At 38.7% G+C, this 19,825-nt stretch overlaps 1 protein-coding gene across 1 annotated transcript in view; it reads left to right on the forward strand.

The window, feature by feature from the left end:
• The first annotated feature begins 156 nt into the window (after positions 1-156).
• The window catches only part of LOC144669991 (secretory carrier-associated membrane protein 2-like), a 30,550-nt gene continuing 10,881 nt past the window's right edge, over positions 157-19,825 (forward strand). Inside the window, exons 1-6 of the mRNA XM_078532304.1 lie at positions 157-308; positions 11,415-11,495; positions 13,507-13,602; positions 18,015-18,126; positions 19,103-19,231; positions 19,656-19,815. Of these exons, the coding sequence (XP_078388430.1) occupies positions 252-308; positions 11,415-11,495; positions 13,507-13,602; positions 18,015-18,126; positions 19,103-19,231; positions 19,656-19,815 (635 nt within the window). The 5' untranslated portion in view covers positions 157-251. The remainder of the gene's footprint in view (positions 309-11,414; positions 11,496-13,506; positions 13,603-18,014; positions 18,127-19,102; positions 19,232-19,655; positions 19,816-19,825) is intronic.

The following is a 19,825-nucleotide window of genomic DNA, read 5'->3' on the forward strand; positions in this document are numbered from 1 at the left end:
AAAGTGTAAAAAAAAGTTCTAGCCCTAGCGATTGTGATTGGGGGGTCCGGTGACGTCATCGCGCCGGCGCCCCGCCTTTGTCCTTTGTGACGTCACAGCCGGAGGTTGGCGGTTGGCTGGCAACGGCGAGCTGTTATTCGCGCGTGCGCTGTTCCACTCGCCTCCGGTCGGTTGGCAGAAGGAAGTGAGAGCGAGCGGCTGAAGGAGGGGGGGGTGGGAAAGTGAAGCCGCTTATAAACTTTAATTTAATAATGTCGGAATTTGACGCTAATCCGTTCGCGGACCCGGTGGATATCAATCCCTTTCAGGTAAAAGAAAAAAACCCAAAACGTCTTTAATTCGGTCGTTGTTGGGGGTAGGGGGGGATGGGAAGAGTAAACAAATAATTTGGGTGGGCCCCACAAAGGCCGAGGCGCATTCCTAAATCAACCGAACCTGCTTGGTGGCTGATTGACGTGCGGCGCGACCAATCAGAGAGCCCGGGGCGTTCATTCTCCGCCATTCAGCGCCCAGCAAGGGCGGGGAGAAAGCATCAAGTTCAGCTGCAGGCGCACGGTCCTTCTGCTTCCTTGTCTTTAACTTAATGGTGTCACAAAAGTCACTGGAAAATACAGCATCTGAGACTCTTTTCTTAAATTATTCCCTGGAAAATATTTGTTTGAAAGTTTTCAGTGACGTGCCTGGCAGGGTTGGGCACAAGGTTCTGCTGGAAGCAGGTGCAGCTCATTCCTTAGCAAAGGTCATCACGTTACAAGCTACTGCCCACACCCATCTCAATTGTTATTGTGGTTTTATTTCTACTTTAAATCCAGAGTTAATCGCCATAAGAAAATCTTAAAGCATCAGTTGCACAATTGGTTCACCAGACTCACTTTAGTCATTGTTTATGTTGGAGTTACTTGGGTTTTAAAAACAGGCCATTTGGTCTAAGGGATTTCACTGGCCTCCCACTACTAATCAACTAACCTTATCAGTACTTTTTTTTCTATTCATTCTTGGGCTGTGAGTTTCGCTGGCAAGACCAGCATTCATTACCCATCCCTAATTGTGACCAGCATTCATTACCCATCCCTAATTACCCTTGAGCAAGTGATAGTGAACTGCCTTCTTGAACTGCTGCAGTCCATCTTGTGCTGTTGGGGAGGATGTTCCAGGCTTTTGATCCTGCAACAGCGATGGGGCAATGATAAAATTCCAAGTCCTGATGTTGTGTGGCATAATGGTGTACCCATGCATCTGCTTGTCCTTCCAGATACTAGAGGTCATGAGTTTGGAAGATGCTATTGAAGGAACCTTGGTGAATTGTTGCAGTGCATCTTGTAGATGGTACACACTGCTGTTACTGTGCGCTGGTGGTGGAGGGAGTGAATGTTTCAGGTGGTGACTGGGGTGCTGATCAAGTGTGCTGCTTTGTTTTGGACCCCTCTATCCTTTATGGATCATTTACATATCCAGCCCTTCCTTAAATCCATCAATGCTATTTGCCTCAAAAGCACCTATTGGTAACAAGTTTCACAACCTAAGCACTCTCTGCGTAAAGATGTTTCTGCTGAATTCCTGTTTGGATTTTTTTAGTCATGTTTTTAAAGGCCTCTAATTTTGGACTCACCTCCAAGTGAAAACATTTCTGCCTACCCTATCAAACCTATTGTTTTAAAAACTTCTATTAGGTCACCCTTAGAAAAAAAAGCCCCAGTCTGTGTAAGATTTCCCTGATAGCAGAACTGAGGCATTATAACTACCATCCTTGTCAATCTTTTTTGCACCTTCTGAAGACCAGGATAGTTCATGGTACTAAGTGTGGTCTAACCAAGGTTTGATAGGAGTTTAACACAATCTCCCTGCTTTTCAATACTGTTTATCTGTTTAGATAGGATTTGGTGGAAATCTGGTAAAATTTGATGTGTGGGGCAGCCTGACACATCCAATTTTATAGCTTCAGTTAATTTACAGATTTTTAAAAATTCATTCATGGGCTGTGGACATCACTGGCTAGGCCAGCATTTATTGCCCATCCCTAATTACCCTTGTTCAGAGGGCATTTAAGAGTCAACCGCATTGCTGTGGGTCTGGAGTCACTTGTAGGCCAGACCAGTGACTCCAGACCAAATGAAGGACGGCAGATTTCCTTCCCTAAAGGACATTAGTGAACCAGATGGGTTTTTACAACAATCGACAATGGTTTTATGGTCAACATCAGACTTTTAAATTCCAGATTTTTATTAAATTCAAATTCCACCATCTGCCGTGGCGGGATTCAAACCCGGGAACCCAGAACATTACCCAGGTCTCTGAATTATTAGTCCAGTGACAATACCACTATGCCATCGCCTCTAGAATATCCTGGCCAAGGATAGAGAATATTCTTTTTAGAAATAATCATGGAAAAATAACTATTTAGATTTGAAGAAGGTAAAAACAAAAAAAAATGCTGGATGACTCAGTAGGTTAGGCAGTTATCTGTGTAGTGCGAAAAGGTTAATGTTTCAGCTTCCTTACCTTTCATCAGCTAAAATATCTAGCTTGGTCCTGCAGAATTGAAACAAGAATTTACCATCTCAATTTGGACCATAGACTGTCAGTGTGGAATTTATCATACAACTCCCATGTTATTGCACAATAATGTTTCTGGAAAGGATAGTTTGATGCAGCTTTGTGTGGTGGAGATTGGAAATAGGGACAGTTTTAAAGTATCCTTAGCGCAAGCATGCTGAAGTAGGCAGAATTGAAAATATAAGCTGGCTGAGCTTTGATGGAGAAAAGCACCTGCAATGTTTTAATAACATAAACATTGTATATATTTTTTAAATTTTTCTTTCACTGGATTTGGGTATTGCTGGCTAGGCCAGCATTTATTGCCCATTGTTAATTGCCCTTGAGAAGGTGGAGGTAAGCTGCCGCCTTGAGCTACTGCAATTGACTCATTGAATGCGGGAGGGTAAAATTATAAAGTTTATTTCATGTATTTTTATAAATGAAAGCTAGACGTCAGGTAATGGTAAATCAGCCGTTTGGTGTGTCAAAGGCCCACATAACGGTTTTTCAGCTTGATGTGTGCTTGTTTTAATTATGGATCATGTTTTTGTTTTTAAAAATATACGCTTTCTATGTTAGGTTTATTGATTTATACTGTATGGCAACAGCACCAATTTCAAGAAACTTGAAGTTAGGCATTAAGGAGCATCTGAAAGGGGGGCGAGGAGGGGTGAGAGGTAAACATGTGAATGACCTTAGGAAGGGAATTTGAGTCCATGGCCCAGAGAGCTTAAGGCAGAACTGCCAGTGGTAGAGCAATTACAAGTGGGGATGTGCAAGAGGCAGAATTGGAGGAGCACAAAGATCCTGGAGGGCTGGAGGAAAGGGGGTGGGGGGCGTACGGGTGAGGAAACCAGGATGAGAATTTTAAAATTGAGGTGTTGCCGGACCAGGAGCCATATCTATATATATCAGCGAGTACAAGGTAATGGTGAACCAGACTTGGTGCAAGTTAGAATATAGGCAGCAGAGTTTTGGTTGAGTTAAAATTAATGAAGGGTTTAAGATGGGGAGGCCAACCAGGCAGTGAGATGAATAGCAATTTGACGCTACACGCTTGGATGAGTGTGACATGTGACAGTGTTGATGGCAACTTACTTGGATTAAAGAATAGTTTGTTAAGCAAGAGTAAAACTGAAAGGATAGTCCAGCCAAGAATGAAAATGTGAGGGGGTGCATGTTAAAAAGTTATTCCATGTGCAATAGATCAGGTTCCCCACTAAAATGATGTCCCAGTTTCTGCAAATTTTAATTTCCCTACTTCACTTTGAATCTAGTGCCTAGAATGCACATATATTTGTTCCTTTTGATTTAGTTGCATATTTTCTTAAGCTTTGGTGCAGTTGGAGTTCCTGCACATTATCAACTCATAAAAGGTGTGGGTGTATTTGTATGATCTGAGATTGAAATTCTGACGATGCAAGTATGAAGTAAATGAAAATACAGCAATTCTAAATAATTTTAAAGGCAGGATACTGTTTTCTATCTTAATTCCGAGCTCTTCCAATACAGCTTTGTTAAATTTTGCTTTCCTTAATTTCAATAAGTTTTTTAACAAGTAATAAGATCTGACTTTCAAAGCAAGTTATTCAGAGAATACAAGTTTGACCAGTTAAATTCCATGAATTTTAGTCACTTTAACTGATGTCTTCACTCCATGTTGCAATATGCACAGAAATCCTGTTGTTCAGAAAGTCTCAGGCAACACTCGTATACACCTTAAGTCCATTTTAATGGGTGGTTCCTTTCCAGCCCTATAGTGAATATCCTGCTCTGCATCATTATTTACAGAGGAACAATCATCAAAATGTGACTCCATGAAAGAATTAATCTAGCATTTGATTTATTTTTGATGTGATGCTATATGTAGCTTAATTTTATTTTATGCTTATTTTCACTTATTCCCCAATCATTTTTGCCTTTTCTAGTAGTCACATAAAGAAAAGAAAGGCTTGTATTTATTTGGAGTTTTCACAGCCACAGTCATCTCAAAGCACCCCCAGTAATGCACTGGAGTGTCAGCCTTGATTTTTTTTTTGTGTTCAAGTCCTGGAGTGGGACTTGAACCAAATGCTGGGATATGGTTTCAGGTCCAATGGCAGAGGCCCTCTGCTAACTTGCCCCAATGTAAAATATTAAGTTTCACTGTGCAGAACTGAAGCAAGTATTTGCCAACGCTGTTGGGGCAGTCTGTGGGTGTGATTTTTGTCACAGCACTGCTACGTTCTTGCACCATTAATATAGTTTCTGACTATTCATCACGTGAATCTGAACAGAGCATTATGGTGACCTATTTAATCATGGCCAGATTTATTATTCTTGCCTGATGTTTGCTGATAACCAGTTGCCACTGCTTGAAGTTTAACGATTATTTTTTATTCTATTTTTTCTGTTCCTTATTCTCTTTCCCTTCCTCCTACCTTTCTCACACCAACAATCCAGTTGAGTCCCATTGAAGCCTCCAGCTCAGGTTGCCTGATTCAGTGCAGAGCAGGTGCAGAACCTATGACCTTTGGCTCAGTGCCAAACCATGTGATGCATTTATTCGCTGAGCCATAACTTTAAGTAAACTGAAGAAGTAAATATGTTGTCACGAAGTGTACCATGTTAGATGTTCTGTTTGCACATAACACCTACCTCCTTTTATTCAAAAGTAAATCTTCATTAAGGAGCTTCTCTGTCTAGGTTCAAAGGAAGTAAGTTAATGTGGAGGAGAGGAGAAGCATACTTTTTTCCAAAAATATTCTTTATTCATAAAATTTGTAAAAGTGCATAACATAACAGTTCAGATTTGACATTTTAAGTGCAATACAGATCAGTTTCTTTCAATACAATACAGTGCCTCACTTTGCTTGCCATTACAGGTTATATTTGCAATGTACATTTACATTTTATGTCAAACATTCTGGTGCATACAGCCCAAGTGGTTTTACCCGGTTTCCAGTCCCTTGGTATACTATTTCAAAAGGGCCTGCTTAGACAGTGACTCCTCATTGAACTTTTGCAGCGGCTGCCCCAAGCTTTTGTGCATCCCTCAGCACGTAGTCCTGGATCTTGGAATGTGCCAGTCTGCAAGAATGTGCTAGGAGGCAAGGTAATCCTTGCTAAGATGAAAACAAAATACTGTAAATGCTGGAAATCTGAAATATAAACAAAGAAGACTGGGAAAACTCAGCAGGCCTGGCAGCATCTGTGGCGAGAGAAACAGAGTTAACATTTCGAGTCTGTATAACTCTCTCATCAGATGCTTCCAGACCTAATGAGTTTTTCCAGTAATCCTTGCTAACTTTGTTCATTGGCAATTTTTTCAAATGCTGTTGAGTTTTTGGACAGCAAGCCCCTCTTTATAGTTCAAACTGACTTTCATTGTAACATAACTGGAAGGAATGGAAACTGTTTTAAAAAAATTGTGTAGAAAACACAAACAAGTAGTTAATGGTGCTTTTACAGTTACTACTATTTTATTGATCCACTTTACCTCCCAATTTAATTGCATCAGCTTTGTTTCTGAAACAGTTGCATCAGTTGCTGTTATGTATTCAAAATAAGATGTTCCATTCCAAGAGTAATAGATTTTAAATGTTGTCTCCAGGAGAATTGATAGTTAAGTTTAAAAAGCACATTTATTGCAGTTACAGTACTTGGTCCAGATATATGCAGCTACACTCGATATATGCCAGTTTGTGCAGGTACTGTGCGTGTCCAACTGAACCGCTGAATTGCAGTAAGTTCGTTTGGCCCTGTTATTGGTCTGTTGCAAATTACCTGCTTTTTTTGATGGACCGATTGTTAATTTTCGTTGAAGGTTTCAAACTGTTTCTCCCAACCACCTTCCCACCCTCTCCAAAAAGAGGAAGCTAATAAGGGAACCCTGATAGTTCTCGTTATCATTTTTCTGTATATTTGATTTGCTGGCATCTTATTTCTGTTTTATAACTTCACTTTCTGTACATGAAAGCATTGTTTTGAGTAGGTGACCTTGCCTTTTGGAAGTTTAAGCCAAGTGCCCCAAAGCATGTGTCAAAATATTGCAATGGGGCCCTCAACGTATTTACATTTTAAAATCACTTCCCCAAAGAAATTATAAATAAAAACATACTTTTTAAATGTGTAGTATAAACACAAAAAGAATTGTCAAAAGGAGAGATTACCAGGAGATGGAGTGGCAAATGAAGCACAAGTTGCTGAGTCTAGCAGATCGAAACAGCGAACAACCTGAAAGATTTTTCATTTCACAACTGATACTTTGCTGCATAAATTGGGTTTTTAAAACTATCACTTGGGTCAGTGTTACTTCACCAATGCCTACACTGCTTTCGAAAAACCTGGAGCATGGAAATTATTTTAGAAGCAAATTTATACCTCATTATTGGTTGGTGGATCGTCACAAACATGGGTTGGTTTTGGTTCTGTTTGGAACTTTAATCAAATTTTCATATAGTGATAAGGTGGTGGTGAACAAAACCTTGACTACCACATCTCTCTGGCCAATATGGCACTTTGCCTATAAGTGATTTTTAACAATGTTTATTAAGTCATTCACTTCATGCAGTGTAGTAAAGTGGAGTTTGCAAACCTTCCTCCCAGGTTGCCCAAAACTAGCAGTTCTATCTGTAAAGCACAGTGACAGGCATTGATTGAGTTGTGCATAAAGGAAGTCGTGTCAGCACTATTTTAGTTCACTTTATTTGAAAAATAATCTTTGTGGTATTGAAGGTTTGTGTTGCAAGGCGATTCCTCTTGTTCCCATATCTCCTGTAGGTCAACTCCTTGTTGTGATATGGTTCCATGAAAAATGATTGCCACCTGATTATCTTTAGCATGAGTCCCATTTTTCACATGAGGCATTACTGAATCTGACTATTTCACCATAGAGGCTGCGTGAGTACATAACAGCTAAGTCTGATCATGTGCTCACCTGGCATTTACATGCATCCTTTCTGTGGATGTTGCTAGATTGGAACAGAATTTTTGTTGACTTATTTCGCCCCCCCCCCCCCCCCCCTCCCTAATCTAGGATGATGAGACCTATTGTTATAACAAGGCCATTTCCCTGTCTCAATGTAGGCCAGGATTGAACTAATATCTTTCTGGTTGGATGGTTCAGCTCATTAACCTACAAAGTCCCTGGATTTCTAGGGATAGCAAAAGGATACCTTTTTTAAATAAGATTCTTATTATCTAATTTTAGTTTATGATTTCAGATTGTTATAATTGTCACAAGCACATTTTTATTATCATTGAAAATCAGATTTTTGGGTAACATCTAATATGAGATGCTGAACGTGCATCCTCACAAATGTAGGAGACCTTGAGTAAAGTGCTGAGGTGGTTAGCTGAATGCCATTCAGGTAACTTGTCTGCATTTTTAAAATGAAGGCATTGTATCGCAGTAATTTGAATTGAATCAATATAGGTACAGTCCAAATTTTCTATATTGCAAAGATGTTGTAATTTCAGTTTGACAAATTGCCTTGGCACTGACATTGGATGCAAAACTTAGCTATTTTTAAAAATCTGATCTATTTAAGCATTCTGAAAGAAATTTCATAACTAACGCAATCAAAGAAGTACAAAAAATTAATGTTAAACTCTGGGCTGTACCACTGAGATACAGCTCAATCAGTAAAGCAAATAGGATGCAGAACTATATAGAAGAAAACAATGGAGTATAGGAATGCAACATGCTCTGGTCAAACTATACCTTGAGTGCTGTGTCCAATTCCAATCAAGGTGAAAAGAAGACATTCAAGCCCATGGGGCATTTAACTCAAGTAATGAAGAATTGAGTGTGAAAACGATGGGAGGAATTTGGTCTTTTAGTCATGAAAAGAAGCAACTGAGGGGTGACGTACGGCAGTGAATGGTATGGGAAAAGGTCAATCTGGACATTAAAGATGAGCTAAAATGTGACACTAGTAAAAGGCAGATTTAGGTCAATTTTGAGGAACTTCTTCACACAAAGGATGATTGACACACAGAGGCAGAAAACAGATGAATAAGAAGGAAAGGAATTAAATTTAAAAACAGATGGATGCTCTACTGGGATAACTGGTCTTTCTGGATGGATAATCCAAGATAATGCAAACGGCCTTTGTCATCCATATTTCTGGGATTAACTTTCTAATTTCTCTTGATTTGTATTGTCAATTTGCTTTTGTTTTGAAGGCCTGGTCAGAGGTTGTGGAGAAGAGGAAATTGAAGGATCTAAATTAACAGCTGAGAGAATTAACCCAGAATACTTTGGCATTTATTTATCTCTGCACTGCATTAAATCTGTTAAACCTTCCAGCACATTTGACCTTAGTAATCAGAACCTTACAACTACAACCAAAAATAACTAAGACAAGAAAGTGGGGGGTAGGGTGTAGGGGACAATGATGGAATAGCTTAATTTGTATTACAAAATCATATGGTTTGACTTTTGTTATATGCTTTTTCAGCTTAACTCCAGTTGAATGCCAGCTTGTGCATCTTTTCACCAGATGAAATGTAGATTGAAGTTTAAAACTACAGGCACTGAGTGCAATAATCAAGGTAGTAACTATATCTAGAATATTAATTGAAGTAGTGAGCTAATTTGATTTCAGGTTAGCAAGTAGAATTCCCTCCCCAGTATTTACAGTAATCCAATTTTGCACTGTAGTCTTATTTTTAATAGTGCCAACAGTGACAGTGATGTATGTGTCAACTGTTAATGCATTTTGTGAGATTCAAGCAGCTTGTCATTTAGAGTATAATTACTGCTGGTGTTTGAGATACACAATTGAATAGTGGAAGGTCTTTGTTCAGCCCAGATTTGGATGTTGAAGAAGAATAAGACATTTGTTTTGTGATTGAGTTTGGCAATCTCAATCAGAGTGGAAATGATCAGAGCTAAAATTGGGTTAGTTTCATCAAGTTAGTTCATGATAATTATCTAGTGCTGCTTGTTGAAATTGCATTTGCATCAGTTTTGGCTAAAGAAACAAAGTATTTGTATTAAAATTTTGCATTATACCTCCAGGAGACCTTATGAAATATAGTTACAGCAACCTCCCAAAAACACCGTGAGATAAACGTTCAACTAATCTATGATGTTGGTCAAGGATAAATGTTGTCAGGGCACCAGGAGAACGTTTCTGTTCTTGGAACAGTGCCATATTCATTGAGAGGGTAAATGGGTCCTGGTTTAATGTCTCATTGGCAGATGGTGCCTCTGACAGTGCTGCGTTCCCTCAGTGCTACATTTAAATGTCAGCCTGAAATAAATTCTCAAGTCACAGGGGGGTGACCTCCTGACTTAAAAGCCAAGAGCGCTAAGCCTGAACCAAGGCTGACACCTTATAATGGGATTAAGTCTTTGTCCAAACAGCCTGTTGACTTTCACTGTACTCTACATGAAGAATTTTCATTTGGGCAAGAAACTGGAACATTACTGCAAATCTGGAAATCCAGTCTGACAAACCAAGAGAGAAGTTTAACGTGCTTATTTTTGAACAAATTATTTTGATCTTGTATCAGTTACAAAATTGCAAACTTAACTTTGTAAACTGAGATTGACGTGTATTACTATAACTGGGCCTGCTCGTACGCTGTAACGTTTAACATCCGGCTTTATCTTCAAATTTTTTAGAACTTATGGCACTGAATTGGAACAAAAGGTTAGGCAGTAAGTTGGAGGCATTAAAAGTCAGTAGATTTTTACTAAATTTTATTTTTATATGAAAAATGTTTTTAAAAATCCACCACTTCCCAATGGCTCAACTGATAAACAGTATGTAATTGAATTGCACAGGCCAGAGGTCGCACATTCAATTACTAGCAATTCAAAGGCCCCTGCTTGTCCCCAGAGAGCTTTTGCAAAATGTCGTTCACGTGATTTCCTTCTGAAGAATTTCTACATTTTATTCTTGACATTAATAAACTTCGATGAATTATTCCTTTCTGGCGAATGGGCACCGTGGTATATGCCTGTAAGGTGATCTTCTTAATGCAATTTCCATTGACAGTCGAGTTTAGCGACGCCAGAGGATAAAGATGTTCTTATTGACTAATCTAATGGTCATTATGGTGATAGCTGGGATACTGCCCCTGAGCTAGGGAAGGAGAAATCTGCAAGGTTTCTTCCCCTAAATTTGTTGTCCTCACCCTTGACATAAATTGGCTGTGTGTGGATGAGGAAAGAAATCTGAATCGCTGTTGTCCCTCTACCCTCAACCATTTGTTGGTGTCTCTGTCTGGGGTTACATGAAAAATGACCCCTTGAGTGAGGTTCCAGAAGAGGCCAAGCAGTCAAGGAGCAGTATATCAGTGAGTTAGTACTTCAGAAGGTGAGGGGTAGGGGTGGTTGACAGTAAAATGCAGCATGTCATTCTGTTATTCGAATAACTACTCCCTCTGTGGGTTCCAGGCTAACCATGCTTTAAATAGGAGTCAAAGAAATAGACTGAGAAACAAATGAGAGGAAAGTTAATATATCAGACTATATGACTTCAAAAAGAGCTCCTTTTACAGTCGTAGAGTTATGCGACACAGAAATAGGCCCTACAGCCCATCGTGTCCGTGCCGCCCAGCAAGCACCTATCTATTCTACTCCCATTTTCTAGCACTTGGCCCGTAGCCCTGTATGCTATTGCGTTTCAAGTGCTCATCTAAGTACTTAAATGTTGTGAGGAAAGCTTTGTTGAATGCTTGCTGTAATATATCACAACACTTGAGACCAGAGCAAAATTTAGCAAACTCACCTATCCTGCTCTGAGTTAAGTTACATAGTTACCAATTCGTCAACCCAGATTCACTTCTGTACTTTCTCCAAGGGAGATGGAAGAGTGAATCTTATTTTGTTTAATACTGTGAAGTACTTGCGCTCTCAGCCACTGTTGTTTCTGTTTTCTCAGGATCCAGCAGTAACTCAACTGACTAAAGCCAACCAGCAAGGTATTGATGACTTTAATCCATTCACTGAGAATTCCAGGCTGGTAAGTTTAATTTGTACATTGTGATTTTGCACTTCCTACTCAGCTCAAAAGTGAACTTTAAGCAGTGCTCCTTCTTTCTAGTGCAGGTGTAGTGCAAGGTGTATGTGCACAGAAACCTTGAAAAGAAAGTGATTGTATATTCTCTGCTTAGGGTCTTTTTCTCGGCTGTATGTCATTGAGATTCTGATCTTAGCTGGGTAGGCAGAAGAGATTTAGAAAAGTTAGTGTTTCCTTATCAGGTTGAGTAACTGGGGTGACATTGAACACAGCATAGCAGGCAGTTGACAGCTGGCTGTACTTGTTCAAAAATTGTTTTTAATGTACAACTTGTTTAAAAGGTATTTCCAGTGGATTAATCTTGTGTAACATGTCAAAACCTTATTTCAACTCTGTACGTGTAGTTGGTAAGAAGATTGTGAAATATTTTTGAATAGGACCATTGAGATGTGGTTTAGTTGCGGCTTCACTTTAAATGTCGTTCTTATAGTTTGGTCTAATGCAATAATGGAAATGTTACAAAATACACCTTTTACAATGGCTAAATTGGATTTTGTAAATTGGTTGGGGAAATAGGCTTAGGAAACTTACAGATGTGAAGAATAGTCAGAATTTCTTTAATAGCTACTGCAAATCAGCGAGGAATCTACATATTATTTTAGATCTGCATTATTCAGAAATTACTAACTGAGAGTGTTAGATAAGTTCCTTTTTTCCTTATTGACTTACACTCACCTCCTCAATACAAGGTATTAATTCTTTACTGAAATACGGTCCATGAACACCCATTGACTTGTGCTACTTCCCCTAAGTAGACTTGACAGCGACAGTGGGGTGCAGCCACACGTAAACCTGACACAGTCATTGCCTGATATCCAGGTACTTCCAACAGGGCTCACTGCATAAGGATCAGGAATGAGTGTTTGCTTTCCTTTCCTAACCCAGGGCACTGAGGCTGGTTATAGGCACTCTGTCATCCCTCTGGTGTGAAATCTGTGAACCTTTTTAGTGCAGACCATTATGTGCGTTGCCTGGCTGTGCATTGCCTAAAGCACTTCTTTGTTGAGTGCATGCTGTAATTCTGAAAGTTGAATATTACTAATATGCAAATACCTTAACCCAGTTAAGGCAGTGATATTGTAATTCTGACCTAAATTAAACAAAGTTAGAAAATTGTTCTGAAACCAAGTTATTCAGTGCACAGTGATTATTTATGATGGTCATATCCTTGTCTGCATAGAATAATGTAATAAAGTAATTACTAGTTGTACCTAAAAGCTTTTGTCTTTGGGAAAAGCCAAAAATGAAATGGGTTCTTTTAATTGCGTTGGTTTATGTAGGACACCTGAATAGTCAAATTAGGCATCACTCATTAAAATCCATTATTTTTAGATAACAAACCAGTGGATTGCCTAAAAATTGTGGATTCAGTAATAAAATCAAAAGCACTTGAGCTCATTCTTTAAGAAAAAATGAACTCGTTCTTTGAGAATAGATGAATAGAAAAGAAATTATCAGTTAAATTGACATTTTGTTTGTAAATTTGTACAGCAATAAATTCAGAGCCACATTCTCTTGAATGAGACATTAGATAGAGACTCTGTTTACCTGTTTCATTGGTTCAGCTGGGCTTTGGCTGTAACCAAAGAAAGCAACATGTTTACCTATTGCTTCAGCCAACTTTCCTCTCTTAGCTAACAGCAACAAAAATACCCATTAGCTGGTTATTTGCCTCAAAAGCTGTTTGCATGAGGTTGCTGATTAAAGATTGGCTACTGTATTTGTTTATAAACAGTAACTACACTTCAAAAGTAGCTCATTATGTGGAGATTTGATAAGGAATGATAGAAAAGCAAGTGTTACTTTCAAATGTTGTAATTCTTTTTTTTATAAATTTGCGAATGATCGTTATGTCTGTTTGATTCCTGGCACACGTGTGTGGAGAGCAATTGTAGCTGCTTAATTTAAAATTAACAGTTTAGTTCATTCCTAACTTGTTTTTTGTTTTTTTTAGACGCCTCCTATTTCAGATACCAAAGTGCCAGCTGGACAGAAGACTACTCCTTCTCAGCCAGCAATATTGCAGACCACAGCAGAACCCAGTCCTCAGGTATGGAATGACAAATCAACATTATACAAATCTGTTGAGCAGGTAGCAGTGTGGAGTATTACAGTAAATGCAAAAACTTGTAGAGACCAACTTAATTCAATTGGTAGTGCTCCCATCTGTAGGTCGGAAGGTTGTGGGTTCAAGTCACACTACAGATGAGAACAAAATCCAAGGCTGACAGTTCAATGCAACATAGAGGGAATGCTGCATTGTCGTCAGAGTCATCTTTCAGATAGAGATGTCAAACCTTTGTCTGTCCATGTGGATGCGAATGATCCCATGCACTGTTTGAAGAAGAACTGGGAGTTGAATCCTGACCAACAGTCCCCTCGTAACATGGTTTTGGTGGTGTTGGTTATCTCATGTTTGGAACATTCCTGGGAGCAAATTGGTTGTATTGTTTTCTTACGTGATTGTACCTCAGTTATTGTAATGCTCTGAGATATCCCGAGGATGTGATGATCTGCTATATGAATACAATTTTGTTCTTTCAATTGTCTTGTGTAGTGAGAATAAAAACATCTAAAATGTGACTTTAATTTTATAAGCCTATTGAAAGTTTTTCTTCACCTTCTTTCCTCACCTTATTTTCTTAGCTTACAGATTATATCAACTACACTAATTATTGATCAAGTCAATATTTTATATTTTGTATAGAATTTTAAGAGCAATAAAAAGTTTAATCTTGGGCCCACCATTGCAATTTCTCTGTGGATGGGTAGGCCAGTTGTTTTCATGCCTATGCCCATGTCTAGCTATAAGTAGGAAGTTAGGCACTTCCTCAGAGTAGAAAAATAATATTCTTTTTGCAGGAAAACAGTCCTTCAAACTAACTGACCACTCCATGACGGGGCATATTGCAGCAACATTATGTTACACCACTGTCCTGCATATGCAATTACTTGGACTGGATCCACTTTGCATTCATTATTCCGCATTTTTGTTATGAATTTCCATAAAGAAAATTTTTGAGTGGATTTGGGACAGTTTTATAGGTCCTCTTTTTCTCGTTTGGGATTGTTTTGGAACCACCTTAACACAATGATCTTAACTCCCAATTTGCTTAGTTGATGAACAAAATCTCAGTACGATTTGGATTCTAATGAAATTGATGACTGAAACACAAATACTTTCTCACAGATTGAGGGCACTTCACTATTATTACTTGGTGCAGCAAATAGTCATAGCGGTGAAACTGTCAGCATTCTGTTATTACTGCACTGAAACTGAACTTCTGGAGGCTACACATATGCAGAATAACGTGGAAATCCACAAATTGCTGTCAGTGATTCTACATTTGTCCAGAGGATGTGCTGTTGAGGTTCCCCCCTGACCTGCATTCCAGATTGTAATCAATAGGAGCGTTCTGAAATGATGAGAATTTCCACTTTTACGCTGTTAGCCTTGCTGTAAAAGCCCTTGAAAAGCACCTTATTGAATGAGGTGTAACTGGGTTTTTAACGGTGTACCAACTTCATAATTAGTATCGAACAGCCTCACTGACCCTGAAAAGCTAATTTTATATTTCCAGAATGGCAAATATTTCCATAATAAATTCTGCTACTTAAAAAGAAGAAAATTTCAGGCATTTGTACATTATTTTGGCTTCTATTGTAATCCAATCACTTCACTATCTGAAAATCTAAATTAAGAGAGAAAGTTCTTTGAACTTCCTGGTTTGCTGTGTATGAATACTTCAGTGTATTTACCTGCTTTCTGACATCATTGCTGCTATAAACTGATCTCTTCACTTGTCTCGGTGCCAGGTTTAAACTTCCAGGAAAGTGTGTGGGGGGCGGACCACGTCACAAAGATTGCTAGATCTTTATGGGCAGCTTTCTGAGATCAGTGAGTGCTGTGCTTTGCCACTGACTGTAAAGTTCAGGCCATTGAGTTACTTGATGTCTACTATACGCAACAAAGAATTCAGGAAATGTAGAAATTCCATGTAATGCACAAATGGCTGCAATATCACTGTAGTGCCAAACCCATGGTGTTAGTGCCCTTGAAGAGGATAAGGACATCTATTTTTAATAGACACTGTGTATTGATGTTGAAATGCCTGTTGCAGAATGCTGCTATTCAATCCTAAGCAGGCATATGCTTGAGGAATTTCTGCCTTTGACCTTGTGTTGAGCAAGATTCATCAATAACACTGCTCACAATTCCTCTAACACAAATACTTTTTTCAAGTCAGCATGTCTTACAGGGTCCTTCCAACTTTGCCTTATTCTGTAGTTCCATGCATCTTTCATATTAATGTTCACTTGTTAACTTGTAACCATTTCCTGCTGCCAAACCTACAATCAAAGTATGGTGCGTTATCACTCTCTCTGAATTTAATGTCACAGGCAATTAGCCAGCAGCCAGGGTGAGTTAAGAGACAGTAATTCAACCAAGGAATATCTTGTGACATTTATAAACCAATTGAGCATTCAATGCTGAAGTGTTTCACAGCTGAAGTGAACTCAGTAAATTACTATATCTTAAAAGTTAGTATTCAGTCATATTTAATTTCGGTGTTATTCTGCAATATTTTTAAGAATCACAGTTGTTTTTAAGTTAATACCAGTGCTAGATATTTATCGTGGTAAAACAAGAGTCAGTCTCAAAAGTTCAGTTATGCTCCAAATTTATATACGGTTTCACTGATTTTAAGGGATATAATCCTTTTTAAACCTCCAGCTGGCAGATTACTGAGATAGTATATTTTGCTCTTTAAACAAATTTTAAACCTGCTAGTGTCTTAATATTTTTGACATCTATTGTATTTATTTATTTGATTTATTCTATTTATTTATCTATTAAACTTTAAGAATCCTTCCTTTCAGCTGTATCTTCTTTTTGAGGATGTTTTTTAAAAATAAAATTTGGCTACTTTCCACAACTTAGAGGGATGGAATAGTAGGGTCCTTATGATTTTTTGTTTTGAGGAATTCATTCTGATCATGTGATTTTTTTGGCAATTTGGGGTATTTACAATGTGCAACCCTCACTGTGTGTGGCTTGTGTCAATGACTGCACACTTCAGTTAGGAGTGAGAACTTTTGAGATAGGCCCTTTCAGCTATTGAAGATCATGAAGTTAGACTGTCTAGCTTGTGTTGCAGATACTACTGTTTCAGCAGGCCAGGAAGTTTCTGTCTACCTTATCCAGTCCATTGTCTACTCCAATTAACAATGACAAGTACTCAGAGACCTGCAGGTTGTTAGGGGGAATTCCTTTCGAATGTAAAGACCAGGTGAGAAGAAAAATAGGATCAGGTAGGAAAACTAGCTGTTTCCTGAAAAAGACAGATTTCTATAAATACAAGTTTAATGTAAATTGGGTTATCCATGTGTATTCCCACAATTCTAGTATTTTTCTTTCCTGCTCAGTTATCTGAAAGGTACATCTTCTATCAATCTAGTTTGAACAAAATAGTTATCTTGGTATCCTGATAGGTATCAAACACACACATCCACAGTTCAAATCCCAGTCTGAGAATGTAACCCAACTTCTTCATTCAGTTTTCGTAGTTTCATGATCCTATATGTACAGCTGAATAAGTGGTCATTCAAACTGTGGATGGGGAACCACTAAGATACCTGCCCCTTTTATGGGGCTTGTCACTTGGTCTCCACACCAGCCAACCCCTTCTTGTACATAGTGCCTCATTCTTGAATTGGAAAATTGGTTATTTCATTTTGCCATCAATATCACATCAGTTTGACTGTACAGCTGGAGAAAGGTGTACTTTGTTTCAATAATAGACATTTCACAAAAAAATTAAAACCTCAAAGGTCTGAAAATGACTCGTTTTGCTGTTTTGGCTATGATTCTGCAGTAAAAGTGGCAGCATTCCCAATTTAGTTCTCACATTGTGGGATGCCAAGTAAAACACCCCTTTACTTGAACTTAATGATGCAGCCCAATTCCAGTCTCATAACAGTGCTTCCTACTGCACCAATACGATTCCTTATTTTCCACACGTCATCATTGACTGTTTTTGCTGTGCGTTTGTATCCACCAAGAACCGGGTTACATTGGTCTCATTTCATGTAGGAAACTTTTGGTCAGCAGCAAATGAACTAATCTTTAGATTTGGACTTGAGTGCCAAAGTTGAAAAAGCAGTGCACAGCTTCCAGTCCTCCTCTTCTAACCTTGTATTGTTTGATGGAGCATTGCTAAGCAGTAAAGATTCAAGATCAGAAGAGAGGAAACAAAAATTAGCAGAACCAGTCCTGTATTAGGATTATGTAACTGGTAGCTAGCTGAACATGGTGCCCCTGACACTCTGCTAGTTGGATCGTCCCTTACTTTACTCACAAAGTGAGAAGGTTTTGGGGAATCAGAAAATCAGTAATGAGCAATTTTTCTACAAAGCTATTGGTTTTTCACCTCGCTTACATGTTGTTTTTATACTATTCAGGCCAGTGCTACAGCTGCACAGCTGGCACTGCTTCGACAGCAGGAAGAGCTAGAAAGAAAAGCTGCAGAACTAGACCGCAAAGAGCAAGAACTGAAGAATGAAAGTTATGCTTGTAAGGATTTGCTAACCGATTTATAAGTCGTCCCTGCCTATCACTCCTGTCCACACCGATCTCTTAACTCCCTGTTCCTCAGTATATATTGACTTAAAAATTCTCATCCTTATCTACGTATTTCTCCTTGGCCTTGTTCTCTCGCTGTATAACCTCCTCTAACCATATGTTCCTGCTCAAATCTTCTGCCTTTTAGAGTCCCATTTACTGTCCGTTTTCTTTCCTGCTTCAATTATACCAGAGCCTTCATCCAACTTACCCTATATAGTGGAATTATTTCACCATACCCTTGTTTACAGCTTTCACCACCTTCAAAAACTTGCTTAAAACCTATTTCTTTGAGTATCTACTCTCTCTAATTTCTTCACTATTGATGCTCTGGTACAACCCTTAATGGGAAAGGATTTGGGGCAGTTTTGTTATGTTAAAACTGCTATGTAAGTGAAAGTTGTTTATAAGCATTAAGGTTTAATTGAGAAATGCAATAAATTGAAGTGTTGTGTGCACAGCATTATGGAATTTTGGGAAAAGATCGCTTGAATAAACGCAAATTGCAGCAAGAGCTATTAACCATTAAGAAAAGACCAGAAACAAATTTAACTCCTCAAACAGTGGTCATTTCCAGAAGTGTTTAATAGTTGCAATCCTTCTACTGTGTTTCAAGACTATTAACACTACACCTGGAGCTCTTAAAGAAGAATTGTTGCATGAAGTTAAATGTAACGAAAGCAGTTGTCCTGAATCAGTAAATGCAGAGATACTAGAGCAGAATGCCATGTTCAGTTGAGTTCTGCCCAATGCATCTATTCATAAGCTGCGTTAAGAATCACAATTCATAGCTTTCAGCTGATCAGCTTTGAATTTACTAACCTTGCTCTTTAGAACATTCGGAATTCTCTGGTATTTTGGAATACATTTCTCCTTTTAACAAACTTGAATATTTTTTTAAACAAAGTTTCTTTGTTCCTTCATACAGCAAAGAGGAATAACTGGCCCCCTTTTCCTTCGTTCTGCCCCATCAAACCATGCTTCTACCAGGACTTCGCAGCAGAGATCCCATCAGGCTTCCAGAGGACAGTAAAAATGTTATACTACTTATGGATGTGTAAGTTGCAATCAATGATCCTTCAGTTTTCTTTGCTGTGCATTGCCTGTTTATTTCAATGTGCGGCACTTTTTTGCTCCGTGGCGCGCACACTCGATCTTGAACAGTACCTTCACAATTGCTGTGCAAAAGTGCAACTCAGAGAACATTGGCAGCTGTACTATTGGTGTAAGCTATTAAATCAAGGTGCGACATATAACTAGAAGTTCTTATGATGCCTCAGTTGGTAAAAAACAAGTGAGTGTATTATACAGGTGATGAGAGTCAGTTTGCATCCTTGCAATGAGCTGTTTGGGGAGTACAAAAATTCAATTGGAGGTGTTTTCTTTAACATCCTATGATTCCGAAGATACTTTTTGAGTGATCATCTCAGTAAATGTGCTCATGTAAGTCATTGAAACCATGTTTCTTTTTCTTCCAACAGTCCATGCAGTCACATTATTCTTGAACCTCCTTGCTTGCCTGGCTGAGTTTATTGCTGATCCAAAACATGGAGTAGACTTTGGCTTGGCGATCTTGTGGTTTTTACTTTTCACTCCTTGTGCCTTCCTCTGTTGGTATAGGCCAGTTTACAAGGCTTTCAGGTAAAATGTA

This window comes from Cetorhinus maximus, chromosome 30 (genome assembly GCF_964194155.1).
Source record: "Cetorhinus maximus chromosome 30, sCetMax3.hap1.1, whole genome shotgun sequence".
Classification (NCBI taxonomy): Eukaryota; Metazoa; Chordata; class Chondrichthyes; order Lamniformes; family Cetorhinidae; genus Cetorhinus; species Cetorhinus maximus.